The 15,075-nt window shown below is 39.6% G+C and overlaps 1 protein-coding gene across 11 annotated transcripts in view; it reads right to left on the minus strand.

The window, feature by feature from the left end:
• CEP295 (centrosomal protein 295) overlaps positions 1 to 15,075 on the minus strand; it is a 56,223-nt gene that overhangs the window by 13,902 nt on the left and 27,246 nt on the right. For 10 of the 11 annotated variants that reach the window (XR_009249628.1, XM_058687457.1, XM_058687459.1 and 7 more), the window contains 8 exons: positions 14,579 to 14,800; positions 10,265 to 10,357; positions 10,016 to 10,119; positions 8,273 to 8,410; positions 7,747 to 7,844; positions 4,122 to 7,470; positions 2,928 to 3,093; positions 2,647 to 2,790 (listed from right to left, as the gene is read on the minus strand). Coding sequence is in view for 10 of the 11 variants with exons in the window: in XM_058687457.1 (XP_058543440.1) it covers positions 2,647 to 2,790; positions 2,928 to 3,093; positions 4,122 to 7,470; positions 7,747 to 7,844; positions 8,273 to 8,410; positions 10,016 to 10,119; positions 10,265 to 10,357; positions 14,579 to 14,800 (4,314 nt within the window). In the remaining variant the exon portion in view is untranslated. Of the gene's footprint in view, positions 1 to 2,646; positions 2,791 to 2,927; positions 3,094 to 4,121; positions 7,471 to 7,746; positions 7,845 to 8,272; positions 8,427 to 10,015; positions 10,120 to 10,264; positions 10,358 to 14,578; positions 14,801 to 15,075 lie in introns of those variants that run through there. The other variant, XM_058687465.1, reaches the window with a different exon arrangement.

Raw genomic sequence — 15,075 nt, forward strand, 5'->3', positions numbered from 1 at the left:
TACCAACTGAGCCACCCAGGCGCCCCCAGAATTTCTAATTAGCCATGAGCATCCCACTCAAATATGCAAGATATTAGAGAAAAGCCTCTAAAAAAATCAGAAACAACAAAAAAGGAACAAAAGAATTTGGACAGAGAAAATACAGGAACCCAAACAAACAAAACACTCTCTCTCTATATATATATATAGATATATATATAACTCTCTCTCTCTCTATATATAGATATATTATATATAGATATCTATATATATAGATGTATATATTATATATCTATATATAATATATATAATATATAATATATCTATAGATATCTATATATTATATATATAGATATCTATAGAAATATTTTATATATATATATAATATAAACAAAACACTCTCTCTCCGTATATATATTCAAAGTAGTTAATTGCATTGGTGACACAACAGCAGGATGCTATGAAAAAGGAAAAAGACAGGAAGAGTAAGCTTTTAGAAAGTGCAATGTGATTGTCAAAATAAAAATTCGTAAGTGAGAAATACACTGAGGCAATTCTTCCAGAAAGTAAAACCAAAAGAAATGAACTATAGAGAAGAAAATTAGAGGATCGATATAGATCAGTGTTTCTCAACATTACTTTTATCATCAGTCTTTGTAGTCATTATTTCTTGCTCTAATTGCCTCCTACCTCCATGAAATTTTAGTAACTACAGACGTACTGCTTATCTTTTTCTGTACAACTGTGGTTTGGTACCTTTCCAAGAAGCAGTTTTTGTCCCTTCTGGAAGCGCTAACACCCTTATTAACAATGCAGAACAGCTGTCCTCCAACTTCCAAGTAGGTGTTTCACAGAGAAAATAGTGTGATCTTCCCTTACATTAGAGGTATTTAACAGAAGTATTAGTGTAAGAAGACAGACATTCAACAGAAACTTTAAGCAAATAAAAAATGACAATTTACTATAGAAAAAGAAGTTTTAGGGGGTGCCTGGGTGGCTCAATTGGTTGAACATCCAACTTCAGCTCAGGTCACGATCTCGCCATTTGTGAGTTTGAGCCCCACGTCAGACTCTTGTGCTGACAGCTCGGAGCCTGGAGCCTGCTTTGGATTCTGTGTCTCCGGCTCTCTCTGCCCCTCCCCCACTCGCACTGTGTTTCTCTCTCAAAAATAAACATCAAAAAAAAAAAAAAAAAAGAAATTTTACAAAAAAGGAAATATAGCACACTAACTGAACAGTGAACAAAACTTAACACGTTAGCATGATAGTAACTTAGCTGGATTTTTCCTGAAATGTATTGCCAAGGATAGTGGTAAATATAAGAAGAAACATAAAAGACTTGAAAAGTGGCTGTCTCTGGTAAAGTTAAGGGGTGAAGGGTGGGTAGGGGCAGGAAAACATGCTGTTTCATGTTATAACCTTTTAGCGCTATTTGCCTTTTTAAACTGTGTGCCTGTCGTATTCTGACTAGAAGTATTCCCCAAAGAAGTGTGACAAAGGCTAGGATAAAAGCTCCCAAAGGCAGGGGGCGGGACACTTGATAGCTCAGGACAAATTTACAGGGAAGTAGCAGTGAACCCCACCCTGAAGGAAGGAGCGAGATCACGAAGGGCCTGCAGGTGACAGTAGGGACTTTGACTTAATTTAGACTTACTCCTCGACTCGAAGGGAAACCCGGTGAAGAGTGTCAAACACGGAGATGCAGAGGGAGACTACTCTGAATATACCATGGGAAAATGAGAGTAAAGCTAGACTGCAAACAGGGAACACTGGAAGCTGTAGCAGCCACTCAGGAGTCTGCATGAAGTGAGTGGCAGTGGGCAGGGAAACAGGCAGGTGCCAGAGCGGAACAAGAACTGAGAAGTGGTGACGGGTTACTTACTGCGTGTCGGAGAGATCGACACAAGGATCTGCTTGGATAAACTCGATCAATTATTTGCTTGAGTCTGAAATCTAAAAATCATTACGAAACTCAAACAGGGCTATTTACTAAAGATCGCAGGGAGGAATTTTCCAGATAACTGCATCTAGGAAGAAGTAGAGAGAAGAACTATACCTGCTTATAACTGTTCATAAAGCCAGAATTTTAAGCATAATAATTATCCTCAAAAGATACACGAAAAGAGCACTGAAGGTATTGAAGTAGGAAAGCAGCAAAGAAGAGAAAAAAAGAGTTACTCCTAAAGAAACAGGTTTAGAAGGCAGATATGAAAGGAAGCACAGGGAATACAGTATAAATAGGTTTTCACCATACACAAGAAGAAATTAGTGCCCTAATGCCACATTTCTTTAAGTCCAAATTTTAAATACTGTTTATGTAAACCCATTTTTTTCTTTCATGAGCATTCGCAGTCTGTATCTTCAAAACAAAAATTTAGCATCCTGAAAAAAATGTAGAAAACCGGCAAACTATTAAATCACATTTTATTGGGGCGCCTGGGTGGCTCAGTCGATTAAGCCTTTGGACTCTTGGTTCAGGTCATGATCTCATGGTTCGTGGGTTCGAGCCCTTCATTGGGCTCTCCACTCACAGCACGGGGCCTGCTTCAGATCCTCTGTCTCTCTTTCTCTGCCCCTGCCCCACTAGTGCTAGTTCCCTCTCCCAAAATTAAATAAATGTTAAAAAAATTAAAAACAAAATCCTATTTTATCAAACTGTATGTTTACCTAGTATAGAAGTTCTGCCACTTGCTGGTGATTCTACCTCTTGTATAGCACTAAGTTCGTGTTGGTTCAAATCCAATCCACATTTAACTTTTGCTACAGGCGGCTTGGAGGATCTCCTGCCCAGTTCTTTGTCCAGATGCTTGCCTATCAAGTCAGAGACAAGGTTAGGCCTAGTACAGATCTGTTAACATACGACAAACTTTTCTTCAGCCAGAGGGTTGCGGGAGGTGAAAGCAAAGAGTAGCCAGCAGACAGTTAACAATAAAATGCAATTATCTTACCACTTTGCTTGGCACTACTTTCTGAAAGCAGCTGACGGTCATCGGAGTTGCTCCTAGTAACAGGCCTAATGTTTTCCTGATCGTCTCCTGCTAGGTCTTGGGGACGAGGAAGCCACTCTCTGAGCTTCTGACTTTGCACGTCATTTCCAACTGTGGGCTGACTTATCTGAAAAAGTGGACAATTGAGGGTGGGGATGACACAAGATGAGAGATCATGTGAAGAATTCATCAGATGTGTATTGCCCTTCTTAAATTAGAACCTCAAGCAAATAAATAATTCCATCACTCACACTATTACAGCTTTATACATTAAAAAAGATGAGAAATGCTTCTTATAGAGAAACGATATTCCATTGAAAAGTACAATGGTGGACTTAAAACTCAGCTTCCACTGTATCTTTCATAAGACATTCTACTTGAGTACTCCCCCCTGCTTTTCTTTCCCCATTACTTTTCCTTAAAAAGACCAGTAAATCCCTAGAACTCAAGTACTCATGAACTCATGAACTCAACTCAAGCTTCTCTTGAACATCAAAGGATTTAAGGAATTCTATTTAGACTAAACCATAGATTTAGGAAGTAACCTTTTAAAATAAAATAGACACCTTCACACTCAGAATATACTCCTGTCTCCCCTACTGAGAACATGGATGTCTACGTGACCGTGGTAGAGTCTGCCCTCTAATTCAGTAACAGGCAGCAGTTCTAACTGTCCATCAGCCCTAAAATCATGCGGTAATATGATCACTTAAGGAAAAAGATGGTACTAATTTTGATTCATATACAATTGTCCACAAAGTGCTATACAGAAAGCACAAGACTTGCTATCTGCATAAAAGAAATTCTGCTATTCTGCAATTTAACCTTTTGGTAAGCTCAAAACCCTTTATGATAAAACTTCAAATGACAAATCTACATTTTTAATGGTGTTTGTACTTGGCTATGTCAAACTACTGGCCGAAATCAGTTGGGATTCCAGTAACTATTAACCTCCGAAACACCATGCACGGTGGATCAATTCTTACTTTTTAATTTCCACATTGTTTAAGGTAGAAAAATAAAGCAGTTAAGGTCAAACCACTTATTCTCAATAACTAAGAACTTATTCAGGCCCGAGATTAAAAAACATTTAGCTTGTCTGAGTTGGGTTACGTCCATTATTTAATTTCTAGGCATTCAAGTTTAATTACATACCTGACTGTATTTAAAGAAATCCTTCAAAGTCTCTTGATGTTTCTGTATCTGCTGCTGCAGTGTCGTCTGTCTCTGTACAAGCAACTCTTCTTGGGCTTTTTGGCTGCGATGCAGAACTTGCTTTTGTAGATCCAACTGCTTCTGAAATTCCAGGTTATTTTGCCGAGTTAAGACAGGTGGTGAAAAACTCAAAAGCCTATCCTGAAATCTGGGGATCACAGAATTGCTGGAGGGAGCTGCATGTTCATTCTTAGAGGAATACAATCCACAACTGTTTTTAGATTTAACTTCAGCAAAAGGCAGCGGAATGAATGAATGCTCTCTTTTGTGAGCTGAAAACAAAGAGGGAAGAGCATGCTCAGAAGACTCACTTTCAATCCACTGTGTGTGTTTGTTTAATAGAAGTTCTTCCTGGACTTTCTCATTAGAAAGCACCACTTCCCTTTGTAAGTCCAACTGTGCTGTCGAAATGTCTTGCTGAGGCAGAACGGGCTGTGATAAACTCGAAGGTCTGTCCTGTGATGTGGAGATTTCAGGGTGACTTACAGGAACAGTACTGTTACATCTGGGTACAAAAGGCTTTTGGATTCTTTCACAATCAGCAACAGGCGGTGCTACCTGGGATAAGGGTGAAGAGCCAGTCTGCTCAGATGAGACCTTTTTCTCCAGTTTACTTAGTCTTTGCAAAAGTAATTCTTCTTGGACTTCCTGTCTAGATCGAATGGATCTCCTCTGTATATCTAACTGCTGCTGAAGTGCCTTCAAATCACCCTGGTGAGGTTGGATAAAATGCTCAGCAGGTAACTTTTCCTCAAATTTATACTGTCTGGGCAAAACCAATTCTTTCTGGGTTTTCTTGCTGCATGGAAGGGGATTTCCGTGTGCAGACAAGTGTTCTTGTTGAAGTGCAATCAGGTGATCTGGCTGGGTTAAAACAGGTTGTGATAAATCTAAAAGCCTGTCAGGCAATCTTGGTATCTCCAAATTATCACTCTTAGCTGAACAAGGTTCCTGGACTCTTTGAGATTCACTAAGGGGTAATGAAGCAAATGAATGCTGTGCAACTGGGGGGAAGGAAGAGGCGCCAACCTGTTCAGGAGATATTCTTTCCTTCCACTCACTCTGTTTATGCAAAAGTAATTCTTCCTGAGCTTCCTGTCTAGATTGAATGATAGCTTCTCTCTGTATAGCTAACCTTTCTCCAAGAGCCTTCAAATTATCTTGTTGAGGCTGGATAAGTTGTGATATCCTCAAAAGCCTATCCTGCAACTGTGGGATCCGAGAACGGCTTGAAAGAATTTTAGTATCACTCTCTGTTGAAAGGGCTTCCTGGGTTGTACCAGATTCAGCAGAAGGTAATGAGGTAAATGAAGGCTGTCCTAACTGGGGCAGGAATGAGGAGTCGGTCTGTTCAGAAGATAGATTCCCTTGGGTTTTCTGGCTAAAATGAAGGGCCTCCTTCCCCGGGCCTAGCCATTTGTGGTGTTCCTCCAAATCATCCTGTAGAGGTAGTATATGTTGTGGAAACCTCAGAAGTCTTTCCTGAACTCTCGGGATCTTAGAATGGCTTACAGGAACTGTACTATCACTCTGGACTGACATAAACTCCTGGACTCTTTCAGACTCCGCTACCTGGGACAGGGATAAAGAGGTGCCAGTCTGTTTAGAAGAAACCGTTGTTTCTAATTCACTTTGTTTGTGTACAAATTCCTGGGTTTCTTGTTTAGCACCAAGTATCACCCTCTGCACGTGTAACTGTTCTTGACGTGCTGTCAAATTTTCCCACTGTGGCAAACTACGAGGCTGGTCCTGAAATGCTGGGAGTACCAAGTCACTTGAAGGAACGGTACTCTCCTTCTCAGATAAAGAAATTCTTCTAGGCTCAGCTTTAGCAGAAGGTTGTGAAGCAACTGAACACTGAGCAACCACTGGTGGGAATAAAGAACTCATCTGCCCAGACGTACTGTCTCCCAAATCCCTTGGTCTCTGCAAAAGCAACTCCGCCTGGGCTTCAGGCATCGCCTGAAGAGCGCCCTTCTGTGCCGTCGGCTGTTCTGGGAGCAGCTTCATACTATCATGCCAAGGTAGGAACTGCTGTAGGAAACTCAAAGACCCATCCCGAGATTGCTGGATTTCAGGCTGGCTTGAGAGAAGTCCCTTCTCACTCTCAGATGAATACTGCTCCTGTATTTTTCCAGAATGAGTGCCGGCAGAAGGTTGCAAAGCCAATGCATGCTGAGCCACCTGAGATGGGAGAGTGGGGGGTTCAGTCTGTTCAGACCATATTCTTCCATCCACTTCACTCTGTTTATGTACACATAATACTTCCTGGGCTTCTCGCCTAGCCTGTTGGCTGTCCCTCTGAATATTTAACTGTTCTTGGAGAAATTTAAAATTATCTTGCTGTGATAAGACAGGCTGTGAAAAACTCAAAAGCCTATCCTGAAGTCGTGGGACCCCAAGATGGCCTGAGGAAACTGCAGTATCATCTCTGATTGGAAAAGATTCCTGGATTCTCCCTGAGTCAGCTCTGGCAGAAGGCAGTGTAGCAAATGAATCCAGAGGTACTAATGGAAGGGATATCGAGAGGCCAGTTTGTCCTTCCAATTCTTTTCGTTTGTGCAAAAGCAATTGTTCTTGAGCTTCCTGTCTTGACCGAAGAATTTCCTTCTGTCGGTCTAACTGTTCTTGGAGAGCCTTCAAATTACCCTGCTGGGCTGTGATATTCTCTGAGGATGGCAAAGACTTATCCTGTATTTGGCTGATTACAGAAGGACTTACAGGAACTGTACTTTTGCTTATGGTTGGAAAGGGTTCCTGGATTTTTCCAGATTCCACTGTAGCAGGCAGAGAACTAAAAGCACGCTCAGCTGCCAGTGGTTGGAATGAAGAATGTTCAGTTAGCTTAGAGGGTATATGTTCATCGTTCTCTGAGAATCTTTGCTGGGAGTCTAAAGTTTGAGAAGTTGTTGCCGTAGACGTTTCAGCTATTTCTCTAGGATCGTGTAATATTAGCGGTCTATCATATGACAAAGGCTTTGGAAGTGTATGAGAATCTTTATGAGGCAATTTATAGTCTCCCTGTTGTACTTCACTCTGTGAGAATTGCTTAGGCTGTTCCTCTGACTCCAGAGACTGCTTGGCTAAAACATCTGAACTCAACTTGGGTCTCTGACCTTGGTCCCAATGCTCTGATATAACAGTGGGTCTTTCAGATTTCTGTGGTGGTACTGTTACAACAGAATCAGATACCAACGAAGTGGCTAACACGGGTGGGTACTTTGCTTTTAACATAGTCTGATATTCGAGTAATCGTTTCCTGGCTATTTCCACAGACTGTCTGTGAAACCTAACAAAAACAAACACAAAAAACAAACATTGTTCTTTCTTGAGGAAAACATGCCCTATATTCCCAAGTGTTCAATTAACCCAAGTATTAAATTTAACCAACAGCAATTCAGGGTTGGCTATTATGACAAAAAAGGAACAACATTCATATTGACCTCTGAGAAACCTCTACGTTGTAGTTCCAAGAGAATCCCGATTAGATCTTCATATAAACCAAATAATAAATCCTGCAGATGCAGCCACACACTATCACAAGAAACCGTACCCTAGCTAATACCTGTTTTGCTGTAAAAGCTGATGTTGATAGTTACGAATCATCTGCCTGTGATTATCTTCATCAGATTTGACGGCGCGTGATGCTGGAGCAGTGCTGACCTAATGAAAGACAAAGCTACTAGTTGAAAGGGAAATCTAGAAACAAGTACTAAAGTATTTTACATAAACTGAAGTTCGGTGACTGTAAACTTTCACATAGCTTTATTTTTCATACAAAAGACTGGCACTTCCATTATGAAGAATTGAAGTAACCCACCATTCTCCTTTAGTGCCAAGCCCAAGAGCTCAATGTACACGTTACATATAAATCATGGTCATATACGATGGCACCCTCTAGAAACTGAAAGGTGAAAGCCATCAGGTTTGTGTAAGTATACCTATATCTACACACACACACATACAGCACTAAAAGAAAAAAAATTACCAAATAAGATTAAAAATACATTTCACTTTCCCGAATGCTAAGATTGCTCATATTTTCTTATCCCTCAACAATCTATGTAGGGATGAGATTTCCTGCATCTTACCCCAGTCTGTTGAGTTCTTTTTCTTTTTTCTTCTTCCAGCTGAGCCCTGAAGCAATCAGTTTCTAATCGTAACTTCTGTTGTTCAATTTGTTCAAGTAATTCCAACTGCTTTTGCTTCTGCTCTTCGATTTCCATGATCTAAGTAACAAAAATACTACTGATCTATTAACGACAAACTCAACAAAAGTTTACCTGCATTACATTGAAAGGAAACCGATCTCATCACCAAGAGTACCAGCTGTCGAGAAGAAAGTGGTAATGTTTTATCTCTTATTGCCACTGTTTTATCTGTTATGATGCTCGACCAAATTCTGGGCTCGCACCTTTAATTTTCCAGTGTTCTCAGTAAGAAAAATGACTAGAGAAATTAAATACTAAGGCCTCACAAATAATTTGATTTCTTAGGCCCACCCATGAAGGGGTGCAGTTAACTAGAGGCCAAATAAAACATGAGCAACATTCTGTGTCTTTTCTGTCAGGTGTGAAACAGATGAAGACAATGGCAGAGGGGTAACACATAAACTCTAATAATTACACCAACACACCAACACACACACACACACACAGATCCAAGTAATTAGAACATGCCAGAGGAACCTGGAGCTTCTTGAGGACGGGACTAGTGTGACTGGTTGCCTGCTAAAGAGGGCATCTCGTACAGGCCCTAGAACACACATAACAGATAAATACTTACTGAACAAGTAGAGCAAGGAATGAATGTGAAGTTTTATCAAGAGGAACACTTCCACTAGAGATAATGAAGAATGATCTGGTTTTGAAAATAAAAAATGTCTCAATCTGGTATTTTACCTATTCCTGATCAGGCAGTAGTGGCTACGGCCGAGTTCTTGTCTTCACCTTCCTTTCTTTCCCTCACTCATAGGAGCCACTGAATTTGGACCGTTTATATTTCAGTAGTACCTCTAGAAGTACACTGGCTACATGTGACTATTAAAATGTAAATGAATTAAAATTAAATAAAACTTAAAAATCAGTTCCGCAGTGGCGACAGTCACATGCCAAGCACTCAACAGCCCATGTAGCAGGTACCATACTGGACACAGATATGGAACGTTTCCACAGCAGAGAAAGCTCTATTGGACACTATTGCTTTAGAATATTGATTAGAAAACACTTATCTGAGAAGAAATACTGGCTCATAGCATTCTCACTCCCCAACTGTATTTATATAAAAAACTATGAGTATAAACTGGCTTAGTAACAATTAACCACCTTCAAGGTAATTTGTGTTAAAAAAAAAAAAATCTTTTATTAAAGCTGATGGGACCAAAATTATAGTCAAGGAGGTTGAATTTACAATTTTTCTTCTGAAAAAGAGTATTTCAGAAAAACTTTTGAGATTTATAAAGCCTAGCTGAGTATCTAATATTATGACAGGGACTCATTTATTCAACGAACACTTATTGAGCACTTACTATTATGTATAAGGCATTGAACCAGAAACGATGTAAAATGAATTGAATTTTTAAAAAAGACAGTCTCTGTCTTTAAAGAAAAATGGTAAGTTTTACAGGGAAAATAAGATACATACAAAAGTATTAAATACAAAACAATGTAGTAAGGGTTAAATGAATAGTTTATAAGTAGAGATGAAGTCCTTTCTAACAAGGTAGAAGAAACAGTATCAAAAGTAGCCAGATAGTAAGACAAATTTCATTGATCAAACAAAATTATGGTACCTAGCCAAAGAAAGAACCTCTACAAATAAAAAGTTCAGATTACCTGTTTCTGCCTTGCTGCCTTTCTAATTCTGGCTGCTTCTTCTTGAGGATGAAGTAGAACCGAACTCTGAGCTACAGTTGTGATGGGCTGAGTCTCATTTATTTCTAGGAGAATCCCCAAAACAAAAATTAGTTTCAATAATTTAGAATTTTGACACCAGTATTATTCTCTTTATTCATTTGTCACATATGTAATTGTATTAGACAAAGAATGTTAAGCAAGCTTAATCTGAGAATGTGATAAAAATACCTTGTTCCTTTTCATAGTCTGTATCCAATGAAAGTGGTTTCTCTTCGCTACTAAGTGGTCCAGAGTCAACTGTTAAAGTATCACTTTCAGCAACTGTAAGGATACATTATTATGAATGTATTATCACTGTCAAGCTTAAATCTGAACAAAGTAAAACAAAAAAACAAAAAAACAAAACAAAACAAAAAAACAACTTGCATTCAGATTAACAATTCAATTTTGGCTCATCTATATGTCTTATTTAGTTAAGATCCAGTCATGTTCCAGATGACCACATATTTTATCCATTAAACTTGAGCCTAATAAAAGAAGACTGATGGGAGACGAAAATTGTGAACCAAAAGGAAAAAATGAAGAATTGGTTAAAAAGGTGTCCTGATAGTTCCAAACACAAGAGAAAAGCATAAAAGAGTAGAATAAGCAAGGTACCAAAGTTTAAAAAAGAGAAGCTTAAGGAAAGTCCATTTTTATTTTTATTTAAAGTTTATTTTGAGAGAGAGTGCAAATGGGGAAGAGGCAAAGAGAGGAGGAGAAAAGGAATCTCCAGCAGGCTCTATGCCACCAGCACAGAGCCCAAAGAGGGGTTCGACCCCACAGACTGTGAGATCAGGACCTGAGCTGAAACCCAGAGTCAGACGCTTAACTGACTGAGCCACCCAAGTACCCTCCTTGACATTCTTAGATATCAGGATTTTGGTTATTTATGAAATCAGAGAAGGAAGTTAAATCAGTTTTTCTGATCATATCAGGGGAGCCAGGAACGCCGCATCAAGCACTCATTCATTCACTCACTCGCTCATTTATTCAGCGCCTACTTATGTGCTGCATGCTGGGGACACAGTGGCACATTTTAAAAAGGTGGACAGGAGGCTTTACAGGCAAGTGGGCAGACAGAAACATTACATATTCACCTTTCATCTTCAGAAAAAATTATAAAACTAGAAACTGGTAGGTGCTATGTAAGAGAAATAAAGGATTATATAATAGAGTACCATAAGCGAATCTGAATTGGGCTAGGGGCTCAGATGAGATTTGTCTTAGGAAATGACATTTAGGCAGACATCTGAGAGGTAAGGAGGAATCAGCTGGGTAGAGAATGTGGGGATGTCTAAGAATGAATATAAGGTGTAGTCAGACAAGGGGGAGAAAGAAGCAAGATGAAGCTGGAGAAAGCCCACTCATACAGGGCCTTTCAAAAAATTAACTTGGTTCTGACTGAAGATGAATCCCCCTTTTACTGAATTCCGAAATCATATTCTCTCGTACTTTGTTGGCCAGTCCTTTTTACTGCTTTGCTGTCTGCCCTTCTTTAGTTATCTGCTAAATGCTGGAGTCCCTCAAATGGTCTCCTAGGTCCTCTTCTCACCAAATTCTTTCCCCTGAAAGAGTTCCCATGGCTTTAAATATCATATATACATCTGACTTTCCAAACTTACCTCTCTTGCTTTAAGCTACTCAATTATTTCAACAAATACTAACAGCATTTTTTTATGTACAAGGCACTTGTCTAAGCCTTGGGGATACAGCAATGAACAAAACCAAGTTCCTACCCTCAATGGAGGTTATACCAGGATTGGAGGACGTGCAGGGTGGACAGAGTGTCAAGGCAAGAAGCAAATAAGCCAAGAAAGTAAATTTATGGTCTAGGAGATGCTGGTAACAGCTATGGAGAGAAAGCAGGGTAGAGGGGATAGGGAGTGAAGGGTAAGGGGAATGCGGGAGAGGAGTAACTTGCCATTTTGTATAGAGTGAACAGAGAAGGCCTTTCTGAGAAAGCCAGGTCTCAGCAAGTATCTGAAGGAAGAGTAAGGCACAGAAATATCCAGGAGCATCCCAGCCAAGAAGACCAGCAATCTGCAAAGACCACGTGAGTCATGTCTGCTGTGTGCACGGAACAGCCAGGAAGACAGTGCGTATGGTGAGTGGTTCAGGAGGGAGGTGTGGCTGGAAAGGAAGTCAAGAGGAAGTAGGGTGAGAGAGGTGGTGGGAGAGAGGTGCGTGCGCGAGCAGATTATGCAAGGCTTTGATGCCACTACAGGCACGTTGGTTTTAACTGCACGAATTGGGTAGTTGTTGGAGGGCCTCCCCGAGAGTAATGACATGAGGTGATTTGTGTTTTAACAGGATGACTCTGGGATTACACCACAGCAGGAAGGTACAAAATCTGAAGACAGAAGACGGTTAGCAGGCTACTTCAAGAATCTGCACTGGACAAGAAATTTAGCTTAAACTAGGGCAGTTGGTGGTGAGAAGTGGTGGCACTGTGGACAGGTTTTGAGAGTGAGGCTAAAAGGATCTGTGACGATTTGGTTGTACGATATAAAAAAGGGAACCAGAAGGACAGGCTTTTTGGCTTCAGCAAGAAAACTTTATTGCCACTTACTGAAATGTGGACCAGTGTAGGAAAAGCAGGTGGTTATTAGAGGGGATATTAAGAGTTCAGTTTTGGAAAAGTTTATGGCGATTACCCAGGAAGATGTCAAATAAGATATTTAAGTAAATGAGTGGGGTTCCAAGGAGAGGTCAAGGCTAGAAACACACACTTCGACGATGGTAACATAAAGTCATGACACTGGCATTTAGGGAGTGTGAAAGATTTGAGAAACAAGCTCGGGGCAAGGACTCATGGTTGTAGAGATGAGAAGAGCAGCAAAGGAAATTATGAAGGAGGAGCCAGTAAGGTAAGAAGACCAAGAGAAGGTGGTGTCAAGAGGTCAAGTGAAGAAACTATTTCCAGAAGGTTTCCTGTTGTACTTAGGATAAAATCCAAAATCTAGACATGAGCTATAAGTCACTTGGTTCAGAAGCTTGGTAGCAAAATATTTCCATACAAATCCAATCACATTAAAAAAAAATACATAGAAGATAAAGCTCTAAGGAAAAAAACAAATCAAAGAGGAGTTATGTCATCACGATTCATTTGTTAGTCTGTAACTTCAGACACTGTTGTGCTTGACTTTTGTAACTTCTGGAAATGTATTTAAAATAACCTTTTTGTCTACCTAAAAACCCCCTAAATTCTTGAAGAGTAACAAAGAAGCCAAATCTCTGGTGGGAATGTGAAATAAACACGTGACGCAATAGAGTCAAAAGCTGTTAACATGTTCATATTCTTTGATTCAGGAATTCAAGAGTTGTCCCTAAGGAAATAAAGATGTGGGCAAAGACTGCTAAAAGGATGCTCTCTACAGCACAAAAAATAACAAGAAAAATTAGAAATATGCTAAATATTTTAACCATAGCGAGCCGGTTAATTTTGGTTCATCAATTACTGGACCTAAAATAGACAGCTGACCCTTGAACACCACCACAGTTAGAAGCCAAACCCCCACTTATAACTTCTGACTCCCCCAAAACTTTAAAAAAAATTTTATGTTTATTTATTTTTGAGACACACACACACACACACACACACACACACACACACACACACACACAGTATAAGCAGGGGAGTGGCAGAGAGAAGGACTCGCAGAATCCAAAGCAGGTTATAGGCTCTGAGCTGTCAGCACAGAGCCTGATGTGGGGCTCAAACCCACAAACCGTGAGATTATGACCTGAGCCTAAATCAGATGCTGAACTGACAGAGCCACCCAGGTGCCCTGACTCCCCCAAAACTTAACTACTAATAGCCTACTGATGGCCAGGTGTCTTACCAATAATACCGTCAGCTAACACATATTTTGTATATTATAGATATTACATACTGTATTCTTTTTTTTTTTTTTTTTTTTTTTTTAAGTTTATTCATTTTGAGAAAGTGAGAGACCATGAGCTGGGGAGGGGCAGAGAGAAAGAATCCCAAACAGGCTTTGTGCTGTCGGCACAGAGCCCAACACGGGGCTTGATCCCACAAACCGTGAGATCATGACTTGAACAGAAATCAATAGTTGGACGCTTAACTGACTGACCCACCCAGGTGCCCCTAGATACTATATTCTTAAATACCTAACTTTTTAATTTTTTCTGTACTTTTAGGCTACACGGTTCGTATGTGAGTTTTTTCAAATCATCATCATCACCAAAAAAATCTTCTAATATGTTTATGGAAAAATCCACACATAATTGGGCCCACGTAGTTCAAACGTGTTCTATGCCAGGGTCAACCATATATAAACAATACTACCATGTTAGTGTGTATGGAAGGAGATTCACTAAGGTTTTTAACAGTTACTGCCTTGAAGTAGCAGCATCATGGGCTTTAAAGCATTTTCTTCCTTTGACCAATTATTCTTTGATTTTTCAGGTATCATATTTTTGAACAACTTAAAAAGGGTCTGTGTGCTACAAAATCAGACTCTTGGAGAGAATCACCTTGTTCCTGCCCAGAGGATAATGTTCTATCTTCGTCAGCAATTGCTCCTGATTCGACTGTTGGGGCTTTACTCTCAGTCTCACTAGCAATGGTAATCACTTCGTTTTCGTCTTCAGACGTGGACTGAATCGTCCAGAGAGATTTTTGGCTTCGGATCTTATTTAATAGTTTTTTAAAAAGAATTTTTGAAGGAACCTGGTGGGTCTTCATTGATAAGGAAGCTAAAAGAAAAGAAAAACACTTATTCAGCATCTGTTATATACCAAGCAAATTATTCTACCATTATACTTAGTACCTGCCACACTCACTAGTTATAATAAAAGCACTTTATTATTCTCTACATTTATAAATTAGCAGCATATACAATGCTATTTGGCCCCCATCACAATTTTATAACCAGGAAGAATTTTCAATTTAAATTCAAACAAAGACACCAAAATTCGACTATTTTCCAACAATATGCATGCAACACAAATTTCAAACTTAAAAATGTTTT

The sequence above is a fragment of the Neofelis nebulosa genome, chromosome 10, assembly GCF_028018385.1.
Source record: "Neofelis nebulosa isolate mNeoNeb1 chromosome 10, mNeoNeb1.pri, whole genome shotgun sequence".
Taxonomy (NCBI): Eukaryota; Metazoa; Chordata; class Mammalia; order Carnivora; family Felidae; genus Neofelis; species Neofelis nebulosa.